Source organism: Cucurbita pepo, chromosome 6 (assembly GCF_057944985.1).
Source record: "Cucurbita pepo subsp. pepo isolate OVF chromosome 6, ASM5794498v1, whole genome shotgun sequence".
In the NCBI taxonomy this organism is placed as follows: domain Eukaryota; kingdom Viridiplantae; phylum Streptophyta; class Magnoliopsida; order Cucurbitales; family Cucurbitaceae; genus Cucurbita; species Cucurbita pepo.
Window position 1 is genome coordinate 2357962 of NC_141803.1, and position 15504 is coordinate 2373465.

The 15504-nt window shown below is 38.4% G+C and overlaps 2 protein-coding genes across 2 annotated transcripts; both read right to left on the reverse strand.

Moving 5' to 3' along the window:
• Nucleotides 1-303: 303 nt before the first annotated feature.
• On the reverse strand, nt 304-4312 carry LOC111797210 (putative xyloglucan glycosyltransferase 5). The gene is made up of 5 exons (XM_023680161.2): nt 3179-4312; nt 2165-2473; nt 1786-2076; nt 1538-1651; nt 304-1439 (listed from the first exon to the last, which is right to left on the reverse strand). Exons 1-5 carry the CDS (start codon nt 3905-3907, stop codon nt 795-797), a joined length of 2088 nt encoding a protein of 695 aa, XP_023535929.2. The 5' UTR covers nt 3908-4312; the 3' UTR covers nt 304-794.
• Nucleotides 4313-11724: 7412 nt separating this feature from the next.
• On the reverse strand, nt 11725-15411 carry LOC111797721 (SUPPRESSOR-OF-WHITE-APRICOT/SURP RNA-binding domain containing protein 1). Its single transcript, XM_023680830.2, has 4 exons — nt 15208-15411; nt 13717-14796; nt 12998-13272; nt 11725-12871 (listed from the first exon to the last, which is right to left on the reverse strand). Exons 2-4 carry the CDS (start codon nt 14733-14735, stop codon nt 12108-12110), a joined length of 2058 nt encoding a protein of 685 aa, XP_023536598.2. The 5' UTR covers nt 14736-14796; nt 15208-15411; the 3' UTR covers nt 11725-12107.
• Nucleotides 15412-15504: the final 93 nt, after the last annotated feature.

A 15504-nucleotide genomic window follows, 5' to 3' on the forward strand; every position in this document is an offset into this window, starting at 1 on the left:
TTTGACCTGAAAATCCATGTTATGTCCCAACTTGCCGACTTGAAGTCAATAGATAGTGGCAAAGGACAAAGGTTTTAAATAAAAAAGGGCCATACAGTGACAATCCACCAACCAGTGACAATAGCAGTAGCAAGCACCATCCACAATCAGTACAAAATTGAAAAGAAAAATTTAAGAACAAAGAATCAGAGCATATGGGCAGAGTAGATCCTAATAAGGATTTATAAGCATTTAGCCTTCTTCTCATCATCTTTGCCTGCCGACACTACCTTTGTCCTTTGTGCTACCACATTCTAGTACATGTAGAAGAGAAAAATATGATATATATTGATAAATTGGATGAAACAGTACATTTACAGTGAACTTTGTTGTCTTACATGTCCTCAAAATCAGGAGGCTACAACAACAAAGGCAGCTTGATTCAAACTGGATAGTTTGGTTCGGTTCGGTTCCTGTGGACGACGGGGTATTGGAAATTCCGTAACTACACCCAAGAAAGAATTAATGGTGACTGGGATACTAAAGGATAACTTATTTGCATAATAAACACTTAAAAAACTGCTGAAAAGGCTTATGAATGATAACAATCACAGATGCTGTATGAGAGTATGTAAGGGAAGAATGAAGGAGGTGACTAGTGAGTATGATGAAAGGTGGTCCAAAAGAAAGAAGACTCCGATATCGACTGTTTTGTTCAATTTGAGGTCGGTCGGGTTCAGCATCTTTGATTCCCAAGGATTAAATTCCTTCCGTCTGTTTATCCACCTTGATCTTGGATTCATTTGTGTGAAAAGTCAGCTCATTTGCTCTCCAATTAGATCAAGACCTACAAGGAGGAAGGTCACACCTTGGAACATCAAGAAGTAGAAGTGGACTCCTTGTGCAGCCAAGAGACTCCTGAGTGAGGCTAAGAGTAAAAGAAACGCGAGCGCTAGCTCTTTTCGATATAACTTGTTTACTTTTTTGACAGGTGCAGAGACGACTTCTTTGCGTTCTTTTAAGTGGGTCAACTCAGAAATCTCGCTCTTAGAAGCACCTCTATATATCTGCGCTTGATTCGTTATCTTAGAGTCCCTTTCGGCAGCAGCCAGTAAGTCGGATTCGGAGGATCTGCCAGCCTTTTTAGTCACAATCCACTCATAAGAGCTACCTAACTGGAATAAGCCAGACACCATGGCATTGAATTTGGTTACGGACATGGTGTTTTCAAAAAGAAGGTAGGGGACAATAAAAGGAAATGATTTGGGGGATGGAAGAATGTTGAGTAACGACATGAAGACGGGCACGTAACAGATCACCCATACAGGAAGCTCGGCTTCTGGTACGAACATGGTTAGAGGAAGAATTATGCAGAACAACGTGAAGGAATAGAATGGAAGGATAAGCTTCCTTAATAGAAAGAACAATAGTATCAAATTTGCCTTCTTCCATGCTGATATCTGCATTATTGAAGATTTGAGGCATCATCTCTTCATCGTAATGCAACGGCGAGGCAACTAATAGTTAAAGTATCTGAACCCGAACGTAAAGACCGTACCTTAGAACTTATGACTGCTGGAAGGGACAACCTGAATAGTTGCATAGGACCAGAATGCCAACGATGTTGCTGCTTCCTATAAGCTTCATAGGACTCAGGAACTTCACAAAGGACCTGAATTTTACATTCAAAAAGTTCTTAATGTTTAGATTATACGAAAACAAGCATAATCGACTGTCTTAATACAGACCGATCGACATTTGATAATTGAAGTTTCTTCAAGCTAATGAAGTGATAGATTCAATGACCTTAACGTCGTTTAGAAATACGAATTTCCAGCCGTTAAGATGGGCTCTCACAGCTATGTCCATATCCTCTACTGTCGTTCTTTCAAGCCACCCTCCGGACTCCTCGAGCGCCTTAATCCTCCAAACACCAGCTGTGCCATTGAAACCAAAGAAATTAAGGAACACCCCATTGACCTGCTGTTCTACCTCAAAGTGGAAACACAAGTTAATGTTTTGAAGGCGTGTCAACAAGTTTTCGTCCCGGTTCACAAACGACCATCTGGCCTGGACCAAACCTAGCTCTGGGTTATCCTGCAAAGAAAAACGAAAGGGACGGGAAAATTAACAAAAGTTACATAAACAAAGAACAGGGGGAAAAACTGTTTTTCGTTGTTTCGACCTTGAAATGGGGGACGGTCAGCTTAAGAAAATCCGGGTTAGGTTGAAAGTCGGCGTCGAAAATTGCAACAAACTCATAGTCTCTAACATAATCACAACTCATTGCAGATTTCAAATTCCCAGCTTTATATCCCGTTCTTACTAATCGATGGCGATAGACTATGTTCACCCCCTTATGGCTCCATTTAGCAACCTCAGCCTTAATTAACAGTTGGATGCTCTCATCATCAGAATCATCAAGAACTTGAATGAGTAAATGGTCCCTTGGCCAATCAATCTGACAGACTGCAGAGATAGACTGCTCGTAAACCTGCATGAAATGGTCACAAAACCAGTTATATTTGGAATCTAACTTAATCTTCTGAAACTTCAATTGCCAATTATAAAACATATAATAGCAACTTCAACTGTAACAGTCCAAGCCGACCGCTAGCAGATATTGTCCGCTTTGACCTGTTACATATCGCCTTCAGTCTCACGGTTTTAAAACGCATCTATTAGGGAAAGATTTCCACACTCTTACAAGGAATGTTTCCTTCCCCACTCCAACCAACGTGGGATCTCACAATCCACCCCCTTGGGGGGCCAGCGTCCTCGCTAGCACACCGCCCAGTGTCTGCCTCTGATACCGTTTGTAACAGCCCAAGACCACTGTTGGTAGATATTGTCCGTTTTGGCCTGCTACGTATCGCCATCAGCCTCACGGTTTTAGAATCCATCTGTTAGGGAGAGGTTTCCATACCCTTACAAGGAATGCTTTGTTTCCCTCTCCAACCGATGTGAGATCTCACATCAACATAGTAGGAGCACGTATTATAATCTCACTTGTTTTTTATGCCTGTTTGGTGCCTCAGTTATTTAGATATCTATGCTTTCACATGCTGTGTTCACTTTCCCTCTCTCCTACCATAATCAAATCTATGAAAAGCTAAACGATTATGAAGTATCCTGAACCCAGAATCATGGCATACTAAAACAGAGAAACAAAGAGGAAATCGATCGAAACGAGTATTACCTCCCGTTCGTTGCACATGGGAATTTGAACAAGAACCATTGGATACTTGTATCCACCTCCCTCCACATCATCCGACCTGAAGGGATCCCCTTCAATCTTGGGTTCAATTCTCTTGTACTTTATCCATAGGCAACCAAAACAAAGGATCATACGATCCACCGATTGGATAAGGAACAGAACGATGCAAAATTTAGAGAGTGTTTGAATGAGAGGAGCAATGTACTCTGCTCTACAAGTTAACCAAGCAACATAGAGTGAATGAAGCAATCCCTGCAACTCAGAAGCCTGAGGAATATGCAGATTAGAATGCTGAAAATAATGCCAGCCTTTGAAATAAGCAAGCATTTCAAAAGCAAGAATCCCAATGGAAGTTACTAAGAAAACTCTAATAACTCCAAACAGTAACCTCCCTCTTCCCAGCTTCCCGCCTTCAATGGCGATTCCTTGCCGGTAGATCAGCCTCTTCTTGATTGTTCCCAACAATGTCCAGAGAACTGTAACAAGCCAAGCTATGCAACCGACGGCTCGATTGGCCTTTAGAAGAAGAATCCACGTGACCTGCTTGGTATTTTTGCCTCTACTTTTCTCCACCGGCCGGAATGCGGCGTCGGGACCGTCGATCTCCACGACGGAGAAGTTAGGCTTCTCCATCGTCACAACCACCGGAGTTCCTTTTTGAGGATCTTTCTCTTTTCCCCACCGACACAGAAACCCCAATCTAGGAGCCATCCCCTAAACGATCTAAAGCAAAACAAACGAATCCAAATCTCCAAGACGAGAAAAACAAAAACAAAAAACAAAAATCACAGAAGCTCCTAGCAAAACCTCATTTCGAAGCCAACAAAACGTTCAATCGATGATCATTCCATCAATGTAGCAGAGAATAAGAAGAGAGAGTGAGAGGCTGATTTGTAATGAATTGAACGCTCTAAAATCCAACGTGGGGGAAGAAACCACATTATGAGGAAAGGTATCAGCAGCTTCATGTGGGGTATTGGTCACGTAATAGCCTTTTTTAACAGCTCAAGAACTTTGATATCACAGTGAAATGGCGATGAAGCGTATGGATTAACTAAGCGAAACAGTGGAGAAGATGAAGAAAATTTGACCAAATGAAGACGAAATATATTGACCTACTTGGATTCTTGAATTGGAAGGCGAAAAACATGGATCTTCTCCTTTGATTTACAGAACGTGAAGAACCCGACTGTCAAAATCAGGTCTCACCTGTTTATCCAACGTCCAGACGGATTCGATCATGGCGCCGATTCAGATTTCTCTCTCTTCCACACCCCCCCCCCCCTCTTTAATCCCAACGAAAGATCTCACTATAATTGGAGAGGAAAAGTAAGTCTTCTTTATACTTATATAAACTTCTCTAAAATAGAAGGGTTTGAAAATCGTGAGGTGGTAAGTGACTGATCAAAGCGGCTACTAGTAGAGTCCGACAGGTCTCACCTGTTTATCCAACGTCCAGACGGATTCGATCATGGCGCCGATTCAGATTTCTCTCTCTTCCACACCCCCCCCCCCTCTTTAATCCCAACGAAAGATCTCACTATAATTGGAGAGGAAAAGTAAGTCTTCTTTATACTTATATAAACTTCTCTAAAATAGAAGGGTTTGAAAATCGTGAGGTGGTAAGTGACTGATCAAAGCGGCTACTAGTAGAGTCAGACATCGGATAGCATGTCAACGAGGACGCTAGCTTCCATAGGGTGGATTGTGAGTTTCCATAGGGTGGATTGTGAGTTCTCACATCGATGGGAGAGGGGAACAAAACATTCGTTATAAGGGGTGGAAACCTTTCCATAGTAGAGACATTTTAAAACCGTGAAGCTGATAGTAATACGTAACTAGTCGATGCAGACAATATTTGCTGAATCATTCTTAAAAAGGGTCTCTCTAATAGATGCATTTTAAAACCGTGAAACGGACGACGATATCCACCGAAGTGCTTTCATTTTCCAACGCTCGTAAGCATCTGGAAAGGGATTTTACTTCTTAAATTTGAGAAAATTGTATATTTAGCTTCTTAATTTTTTTTTATTACTATAGCTTAATGAAAATGAGGGGAGGCATTCCTTTATTATTATTTTTTATTATTTTTTAAATAAAAAATTTTATATTTGGTTTTACCGTACAGAATCTTAAAAGAATATTCGTTCATTTTTGTAAATAAATGCTAAAGTATGAAAATAATTTTTGAGTTTAAGTCGTTATCCAAAAAATGACTATAAGAATTAAATTTTCAATTATTTATTTATTTATTTAAATTTTTTTAAACAAAAATTTATTCAAATTTGTGTATTTTTTTAAAAAAATAATACTCAAACTAAATTTTAAATTTTAAAAAAATAAAACATTAATTACCTTAAATGTTTACCATCAAATTAGAAAAATATGTAATATTTTATATAAATATCTTTTAACTCGTATCGATCTCAACTGACGTGGGATCTCACAATCCACCCTATTAGGATCTAGCGTTCTGGCTGGCACTCGGTGTCTGCCTCTAATACCCTATCTGTAACCGTCAAAATCTACTTCTAATAGATATTGTATGTGTTGGCCTATTATGTATCGCCGTCAATCTCACTATTTTAATATGTGTTTGGTAGGGAGAAGTTTCCACACTTTTATAATACTTCATTCCAATCTCCACCGAGATATCATAATCCACCCCATTAGGGGCCCAATGTACTCGTTGGCATAACGCTTGGCGTATGACTCTAATACCACTGTAACAGTCAAAGTCTACTTCTAGTAGATATTGTCTGCTTTATCTTGTTACGTACCATTATCAGTTTCATGATTTTAAAACGCATCTATTAGAAAGAGATTTTCACACCCTTAGTTTTGTTGTCCTCTCCAATTAACGTGAAAATCTCACAATATTTTTAAGTAACGTGGATTATATTTTAAGCATCTTATAAGGTAAATAAAAAATAAAATAAAAAATAAAAAAATTTATGGTTAAAGTATGAAGGTATGTGTATTATGGGGTGTGGTTGAGTAATATTGTCCATATTTTTGTAGGTATTTGAGGAGATTTGTACTTCCACAACATGTGATGAGATTTTTTTAAATGTCAAGATTTTTTTAAATGTCAATTTAAATGGGTCTCGTTTAAAAAACAAAAACTGAAACAAAATGATTATCGAGTCAAACTCAAAATCTTTACTTGAGCTATACGAACCGTGCAAATTCTCTCTCAGGAAACGAATGAAGCTATTCTAAATGACTGGTAACTAGTGTTTATAAACCCATGATCATTCCCTAAATTAGTCGATGTGGGACTTCCATCATCCAACACCTCCCCTCGAACAAAGTGCGCCTCCCCTTAATCGAGGCTCGACTCCTTTGGAGTCTTAGGAGTCTTAGTCATTTTTACTGTTTATGACTGTCTTCGAGGAGGGGCGGCTCCTTTTCTTTAGGAGTTCTTTTGTGATGTCCCACATTGGTTGGTGCGGCTCCTTTTCTTTAGGAGTTCTTTTGTGATGTCCCACATTCGTTGGTGCGGCTCCTTTTCTTTAGGAGTTCTTTTGTGATGTCCCACATTGGTTGGTGCGGCTCCTTTTCTTTAGGAGTTCTTTTGTGATGTCCCACGTTGGTTGGTGCGGCTCCTTTTCTTTAGGAGTTCTTTTGTGATGTCTCTTAGGAGTCTTAGTCATTTTTACTGTTTATGACTGTCTTCGAGGAGGGGCGGCTCCTTTTCTTTAGGAGTTCTTTTGTGATGTCCCACATTGGTTGGTGCGGCTCCTTTTCTTTAGGAGTTCTTTTGTGATGTCCCACATTGGTTGGTGCGGCTCCTTTTCTTTAGGAGTTCTTTTGTGATGTCCCACATTGGTTGGTGCGGCTCCTTTTCTTTAGGAGGGTGCGGCTCCTTTTCTTTAGGAGTTCTTTTGTGATGTCCCACGTTGGTTGGTGCGGCTCCTTTTCTTTAGGAGTTCTTTTGTGATGTCTCTTAGGAGTCTTAGTCATTTTTACTGTTTATGACTGTCTTCGAGGAGGGGCGGCTCCTTTTCTTTAGGAGTTCTTTTGTGATGTCCCACATTGGTTGGTGCGGCTCCTTTTCTTTAGGAGTTCTTTTGTGATGTCCCACATTGGTTGGTGCGGCTCCTTTTCTTTAGGAGGGTGCGGCTCCTTTTCTTTAGGAGTTCTTTTGTGATGTCCCACGTTGGTTGGTGCGGCTCCTTTTCTTTAGGAGTTCTTTTGTGATGTCTCTTAGGAGTCTTAGTCATTTTTACTGTTTATGACTGTCTTCGAGGAGGGGCGGCTCCTTTTCTTTAGGAGTTCTTTTGTGATGTCCCACATTGGTTGGTGCGGCTCCTTTTCTTTAGGAGTTCTTTTGTGATGTCCCACATTGGTTGGTGCGGCTCCTTTTCTTTAGGAGTTCTTTTGTGATGTCCCACATTGGTTGGTGCGGCTCCTTTTCTTTAGGAGTTCTTTTGTGATGTCCCACGTTGGTTGGTGCGGCTCCTTTTCTTTAGGAGTTCTTTTGTGATGTCTCTTGGGAGTCTTAGTCATTTTTACTGTTTATGACTGTCTTCGAGGAGGGGCGGCTCCTTTTCTTTAGGAGTTCTTTTGTGATGTCCCACATTGGTTGGTGCGGCTCCTTTTCTTTAGGAGTTCTTTTGTGATGTCCCACATTGGTTGGTGCGGCTCCTTTTCTTTAGGAGTTCTTTTGTGATGTCCCACGTTGGTTGGTGCGGCTCCTTTTCTTTAGGAGTTCTTTTGTGATGTCCCACATTGGTTGGTGCGGCTCCTTTTCTTTAGGAGTTCTTTTGTGATGTCCCACATTGGTTGGTGCGGCTCCTTTTCTTTAGGAGTTCTTTTGTGATGTCCCACATTGGTTGGTGCGGCTCCTTTTCTTTAGGAGTTCTTTTGTGATGTCCCACGTTGGTTGGTGCGGCTCCTTTTCTTTAGGAGTTCTTTTGTGATGTCCCACATTGGTTGGTGCGGCTCCTTTTCTTTAGGAGTTCTTTTGTGATGTCCCAAGTTGGTTGGTGCGGCTCCTTTTCTTTAGGAGTTCTTTTGTGATGTCCCACATTGGTTGGTGCGGCTCCTTTTCTTTAGGAGGGTGCGGCTCCTTTTCTTTAGGAGTTCTTTTGTGATGTCCCACATTGGTTGGTGCGGCTCCTTTTCTTTAGGAGTTCTTTTGTGATGTCCCACATTGGTTGGTGCGGCTCCTTTTCTTTAGGAGTTCTTTTGTGATGTCCCACATTGGTTGGTGCGGCTCCTTTTCTTTAGGAGTTCTTTTGTGATGTCCCACATTGGTTGGTGCGGCTCCTTTTCTTTAGGAGTTCTTTTGTGATGTCCCACGTTGGTTGGTGCGGCTCCTTTTCTTTAGGAGTTCTTTTGTGATGTCCCACGTTGGTTGGTGCGGCTCCTTTTCTTTAGGAGTTCTTTTGTGATGTCCCACATTGGTTGGTGCGGCTCATTTTCTTTAGGAGTTCTTTTGTGATGTCCCACATTGGTTGGTGTGGAAACCTTCCCCTAGCAGACGCGTTTTAAAGCCTTGAGGGGAAGCCCGAAAGGGAAAGCCCAAAGAGGACAATATCTGCTAGCAGTGGATCTGGGTCGTTACATCTTTGTTCGATATTCTCTGATACCATGTTAGACGAACACGACTCTCCACAATGGTATGATATTGTCCACTTTGAGTATAAGCTCTCATGGCTTTGCTTGGGGAAGTCACTTATAACCCCATGATTATTCCCTAAATTAGTCGATGTGGGACTTCCATCATCCAACAAAATGAAGCTACTTTTTACGTTAATTACAGTATCAAAACATCAATAGCTTGTAACAACGGGTTTGAAAATATTTAATTATTATATATAAAATAACACGCTATTATATATCAAATATGTAATTTGAAAGATGTTATATTAGAGAAGTTTTTTCTTTTTTTGTTAGTATAATTCCAGAAAATTTAAAAACTTATAATCGTTGAATGAATTGATTTAAATAATTCATGAGTTGTTATTATTGGACTTTCGTATCCTATCAAATCACGAATTTAAGAAAATGTACTCGAAAAATAAAAATGATTTCTTTTTTTTTTTTTTAGGTTTATAAATGATAGATAAGTCTGTTCACATGAAGAAGGACGTCGCAAGTTTCTTTCACGTGTTTTTTCCGTGAATAAAAAATATATTATTCAAATTTTAAAAGTTTGGACATACATTTTTTAAATAAAATATAAAAATTTTATGAATATTTTATTAATTTAACCAAAGGATAGGGCCAAAAAAGTAATTTAATTTAATTATTATTATTATTATTTTTTGAACTCTATAATTTCTTAGCTAATAAAGCTTTTAAATACGACAGCGTTTTCCGGTGGTGATTATTAATTACAGAACAGGACTAGACGATATATCTACCAAAGGAGAGTTTAATATGGAAAATAGTTTAATAATTTCTGTTGTTTAGGCATTTATGGGTAAATAATTATAGCTAGAGGTCTCAGGTCTAAGAGATGGTGGGGGCAATATCGGGTTAATAAAAGAAATGACGCACGTGACAGCGAAATAACAAATGCAATTAGTACACACACAGCACGTGCCTTTTAAGACTTAACGTACATCGCCACATGATTCCCATCTCACAAGTTTCATCCAAAACGAGTGGCTTTGTTGCCATCGTTTAGGGCACTCCTAAAGATCTTTGTGCGGAGTGGGTCCCACTCGATTACGCTCGTATTATTTATTAAGTTAAATTAATAAAAATACCTTTAAATTTTGTACTTTATCTTTAAAATATCCATGAAGTAAAAAATATTATTTAATATGGGATGAAAACCGTTAATATTTTATTTCAAAAATATATTTGAACTTTTAAAATAGTTTATTAATTTCTTTTAAAATTTTTAAAAAACACCCATATTTTATTTTTAAAACTTAAAAGAATATTTTTATCAGTTTTAAAATAATATTAAATATTCATAGATAATTTACGAACGGTTAAAAGACAATTTTCGTTTATATATTGACGGTAATATATTTTTAAAATTTTTTTTTGTCAATTAAGCTGAAAAATTATATATCGGGACACGACTAAGATAATAAGTTAATCTAAAAAAATGTAGAAAAAGAAAATCGACAGTTTATTTAAATTTAAATAATGTAATGATTCTTGCCTTGAGCGATTAAAAAGAACACGGCGAGGAATTGGAAAACTTTTACCCATAAGACTGTCCCAAGGGAACCTTAAGATATAAAAATCTTGGACATAATAATATGGTGATTCTTGCCTTGGAGCGATTAAAAAAAAACACGGCGAGGAATTGGAAAACTTTTACCTATAAGACTGTCTGAAGGGCAATGGGTTTGGAATCTCAGCCGACAGGATTTCACTTTGGCAGTTGAAAGTGAAACATAGAGCCTCCTAATTTCAAGTTCTGTCTGAAGGGTTGAATATAAATTTTATGCTTATTTTTATTTAGTATTTTATTTTTTAGATTTTACATTTTTTAAACTAAATATTTAATTTTTTAGTAAATTTTTAAAAATAATTTTTAAAAATAAAAAATTGTAAATAGATGAGTTACCAATTGGGGTCTTAAACAAAATTTGTGTATCTTTAATAATTGAATATCATTAATTTTTTATTTTGTGACTAATTTATCTATAAATTTTAAATTTCTGACGTATTTTAAAATTTTATAATAATTGATCTATTAGATATGAAATCATATCATTTGAATCCATAAACTTTCAAAACTGCGTTTGGTAGACTGTGAATTTTTTATTTCTAATTTAATGTGTCGTCGATATATTTGATTTTTTTTAAATAACTCTGACTACCATATATAAAACTAGCTCTTATGCCTTAAATAACTCTTCACTTATAATATTGTGTTTAATAAATCAATAAATTTTAGAAGATAATGAATTAAAAATTATAAACTCGTTAATACAAAATTGACAAAATTAATTGTAACTCGAGTAATCTGCTAAATACTTTTGAAATTTTAAAGATTAGATAGATTTTGAAAATTAGCGACTAAATTTGTAACGTACAGTAAATAATTGTTGGTGAGATATATGATATTTTTGTACTCTTTGTTTATAAGAAGTAAAAGAAATATGATCAGACACAAACAGCTCTACACGAAACTCCTCAGTTTTGGTAACAAATATTAGGTGAAAATATATATTTTGCATCATATCTCTCACCATATTTCTTTTTAATTAAAGTTATGGACCCAAGCAGCATGTGATGATGGATACCCTTAAAATCTTTCATAATTAACATTATTTATTTCATTTTTGTCGATATATCCGTAAAAATTGATCAATAGCTGATCCGAGCACAACTTAATAGATAAAGATACCAGTTCATAACTCAAAAAAAGAAAATATCTACGAATATCCGTTCATATCACGAACCTGATTCTCTTGTTTATGGGTTCCTACCTTTTTCTTTCATTCATATTTGTCGACTTTTACACATTTCTAATTATTTATTTATTTATTTTTGTAAAAAATGGTAATACATGCACATGTAATGCTTATAAACTTAGATACAAATGTGGGATAACGAAGACAAGGAAATGTCACATTGAATCTGCTTTTGCCAAACAAGACATGCCTTTGAGTTCTATCAAGTACAGATTTAAGGAGAAATTCCACAAATAATGGAGTGAGCCAACTGTTGTAGGACGAAATTCACTATCCAATTTACCAGAGGAATCAATCTTAAAGAAACAAATCTAGTTTCATATCGTCGTCTTATCCGCTTAGAAAACGATTCTTAAGATCAAAACTAAATACACAATTCAACGGGTCGAGTCCGATGGCTAATGACCTAAGCATGGTGAATAAATTCAGCAAAACTTAGAAGTAAACAGAAAAAAGTTGGTATCTTACATGTTTCAAACTATGGGGTCACTCCTAGTAATAAATTGATCCGTTTCTTTTCACTTTGTTGTGGCCCTTGCACTCATAGAAGTGTGGTAATTGGTACTTCTTTGCTTCCTGTAAGAAGTATAAACATCATCATATTGACTATCCTCGTTTGGATTGGCCGATGCTCCGAGTCCTAACCTTCCTGAGCCTTTTCGATCTACGCTTCCATCAGCATAAGCACCCATCTCTGGGTCAACCTGAAGGTTGGGAGGAGGAGGAATGCAAGCTCCACCCTTACGCACGGGCGGTTCTCTATCGTACTCATAATCGTCATCTTTGGAATCAGAACTCATGGGTCCTTCTGAGGGATTAACCTCACCAATCTCTTTAAAGAACTTAGACACTCTCTCAAGAACTTCAGAGGGAGATATATTGGATGGAGGAATCATAGTTGGGATATCCAAAGGGCTCATGGGAGAATATGGGACTCCACTTCCAATCTGCATTTTTCTCACCATTCCAGGGATAAGACCAGGTGGGAACAAAGGATATGGTGGCAATTTTTCACCCACAGCAGCAGGCTGTGGTGGCATTAATTGGGCATTGGGCTGTTGGATTGGTGGTTGTACAGAAGTTGGCAAGGGAATGGAGCTTACAAAAGCAGCAGTGGGTATTGCACTTGGTAGAAATTGCTGTGGCGTCACGGATCTTGGCAGCGTTTGGCCTGCGGGAACAGTCTTATCGGGGTGCTCTTGATCGGGAAAACTTGGAATGGCACCTTGCCTGTCAGATTGCCACTGGTGCACGGTAAGGTTATTTGTATGCGACGTCAATCCTGCGTGGCACCAAGAAGAAGTTTAACAAAGATTATAGCCATGTTACCTGAAAACATCATTATCTTACAATACTACTCTGCAAATGCACAGAGAAAATAAGAGACAAAAATGCGAGAGAGGCCCACCGGCAGCTGAATCTACTGAAGCTGGTGTCTCTTTTGGATGCCCCGGCAAAGCTTTTGTTGGTATCCCATTAATCATTTCACCCTCGAGTGTGTTAATAGTATTCTGATCATAAATCTCCTTGGACGCCCAGAACTGTACCAACTTCTGTAATTTCAACTGGCTTTCCTCCTTCATTTGAGGGTTGTGATATACTCTTGCAAGCATGGAACCTAAAACTGGTTCGAATGCTAGAGCTTCATTATCAAGGTCCTTTGCGTTGATTCTTCGCATCATGCTGCAAAATTTGGAAGAAAATTTAATGGGGAAAAAACTCACCCTTCGAATAATTATGTTGTAGTACTGCTATCAGATTAGTTTGTCAGCACGAATGATGATTTATTGAATAGAACTTCTATCAGAACAAAAAAACCATCAACTGAATGTGATCAGGAAACGAAGGAATTAACTTGAATACAATCAATGCACTTCATTAATATTGACGCACTCATTCAAGAACCATTAAAGTAGAACATAGAACAATGTGATTCTATTTAAGGAGCAAGAAAGGAGAGAACATCCCTCACTAAAGGAGCAGTTACTTTGCAAAAGTTCTAAGAAAATAAAGAAAGATGTACATGGTATTCAACAACAATCATGAACTGCAGCATGCTAAATGCACTAACCCAAGAAATTGTAAATTTGAAATAACAATAACGAAAGCAATCATATGGTAGCGTACCTCTCAAAAAGAATGTCATTGACAAGGTATATTATATGAAGTTGCTTCTCGGAATCATCTATGTTAAATACCATGTCTCTAAGTGCCTCGGCCATGGCTGGAGCAAAAGGAGACCGCTGCATGAACCAAGTTTTAGCACCTTTAATTGATTCTTTAGCACCAGTGAGATTACTAAGCACATTGTTGAGCTCCAAAGCAACATCAGAAGGAAGAGGTCCAGAAAGCCCTTTAAAAGATTTTGAAGATTGATCATAATCCGACCGTCCAGGAACTCCAAAAGCCTGTTGATGGTGCTGCTGCTGCTCGTAGAAAGAAGCAAAAGAAGTTTGATGCATTTGAGGACCCCCAATTATTGATGCAGAAGCATTCAATGGAGGAGCATTAAGGGGAGATGGACTTGTCATAGGATTTGGATGAGGGTGCAACATGGGCATGGATGAAGATGGAAAGGGAGGGTTGAAGGGTCCTCCAAGGTGGGGGCGAGTCATTAGCCAAAGCTTATAACGGTAGTAACCGTGCCCCTCCCCACCAAAGAGAAAGCCATATGCTGGGTTGTCCTGTTGCTTTTCACGTATCATGGATTCAAATTCAGGGCCATTCTTTATGATATACTCCACAAGTTTGTCTATCCGTTTTTGGAGCTCAGGGTCTGAAGGGGGTGGAACTGGCGGAGGAGCAGAATCATATGGACCATGGAAAGGTGAATGACCCATGGGAGGGGGTAAATGAGGAGCAAAAGCTGGTGGTGGCTGCTGCTGTTGAAGATGAAGAAGGTGGGGGTGGGGTGGATGATGTGGGTGGGGCTGTGGCTGCTGCTGCTGCATAGGGTGGTGATAAGGGAACTGTTGCATAGCAGGATGCGGCGGTAGGAAAGGAGGACCCGGAACAGATGGAGGAAATTGTTGATGTTGGCCATGAAATCCAAATGGCTGCTGCTGTTGCAGATTAGTTGCCTGTCTCTGCTGTTGGGCATAAGCCATAGCAGAAGCAGCTGCATAATCTTGAGACTGCCGATCCATTAGCTATCGATAATTCTATATCAGTTATCAGCTGGATAACAATCTCCACAAAATCTTCACTCTGCAGGCACAAATTTCGCAAAGAAACAAATCCTTAATCATCCTCCAAGCAATCAAAAGCTATAATTTCGCAAAGAAACAGATCATTAATCATCCTCCAAACAATCAAAAGCTACAATTTCCTCCCATCCCCATTTCTTATCATCAAACAACTCCAAATTGAAAGTAAGTATTAACAAACTACATTTGACTTACTCCTGAGAGTTCAAAAGTAAAATCCTAAAAAACAAGCATACACAAACCGCTTAGCTTGCAGTACTTTCGCACATCATTTACAGAACATTGCGAACAAAAATCCTATAATTTCTCTGTATCTTTTTCATCAAAATCTCAGCTACATAACGGAAATTCGTCCATAACAGAAAAAGAAAAAAAGAAAAATTGCTTAGTGCCAGAACATATCTACACTAACCAGCGTCGTCTTTCACACAAGCCTCCAAGCTGCTTCGCACTCTCTCTTCGTTCTTGCAATTCCACGACGACTCCGACGAGCTCGGCGCCGGTCGCCGCTGTAATTTCCGGTCTTCGAAATGGATCCTTAGGGCTTCAAGCGAACCTGCGATAAACGCATCCGCCCCGGTCCCGACTCTGAAATCGAACTAGGGAATTGATGCATTATTTTCTTTATTTTTCTATTTACTGTTTGTTATTTTAATTTAATTAAACTTCTATGATTTCTTTATTAATTTATTTTAGATTTTATCCAAAT

Bases quoted from the DNA above. Each gene is read 5' to 3' on its own strand.
- LOC111797721 (XM_023680830.2), bottom strand. From the start codon at position 14,735: ATGGATCGGCAGTCTCAAGATTATGCAGCTGCTTCTGCTATGGCTTAT. The intron at 13,273-13,716 runs GTACGCTACCAT...CAAATTTTGCAG, and splicing joins AATGACATTCTTTTTGAGAG to CATGATGCGAAGAATCAACG. The intron at 12,872-12,997 runs GTGGGCCTCTCT...GGTGCCACGCAG, and splicing joins TTCAGTAGATTCAGCTGCCG to GATTGACGTCGCATACAAAT.
- LOC111797210 (XM_023680161.2), bottom strand. From the start codon at position 3,907: ATGGCTCCTAGATTGGGGTTTCTGTGTCGGTGGGGAAAAGAGAAAGAT. The intron at 2,474-3,178 runs GTAATACTCGTT...CATTTCATGCAG, and splicing joins CCATGTGCAACGAACGGGAG to GTTTACGAGCAGTCTATCTC. The intron at 1,652-1,785 runs GTCATTGAATCT...TGTAAAATTCAG, and splicing joins TATTTCTAAACGACGTTAAG to GTCCTTTGTGAAGTTCCTGA.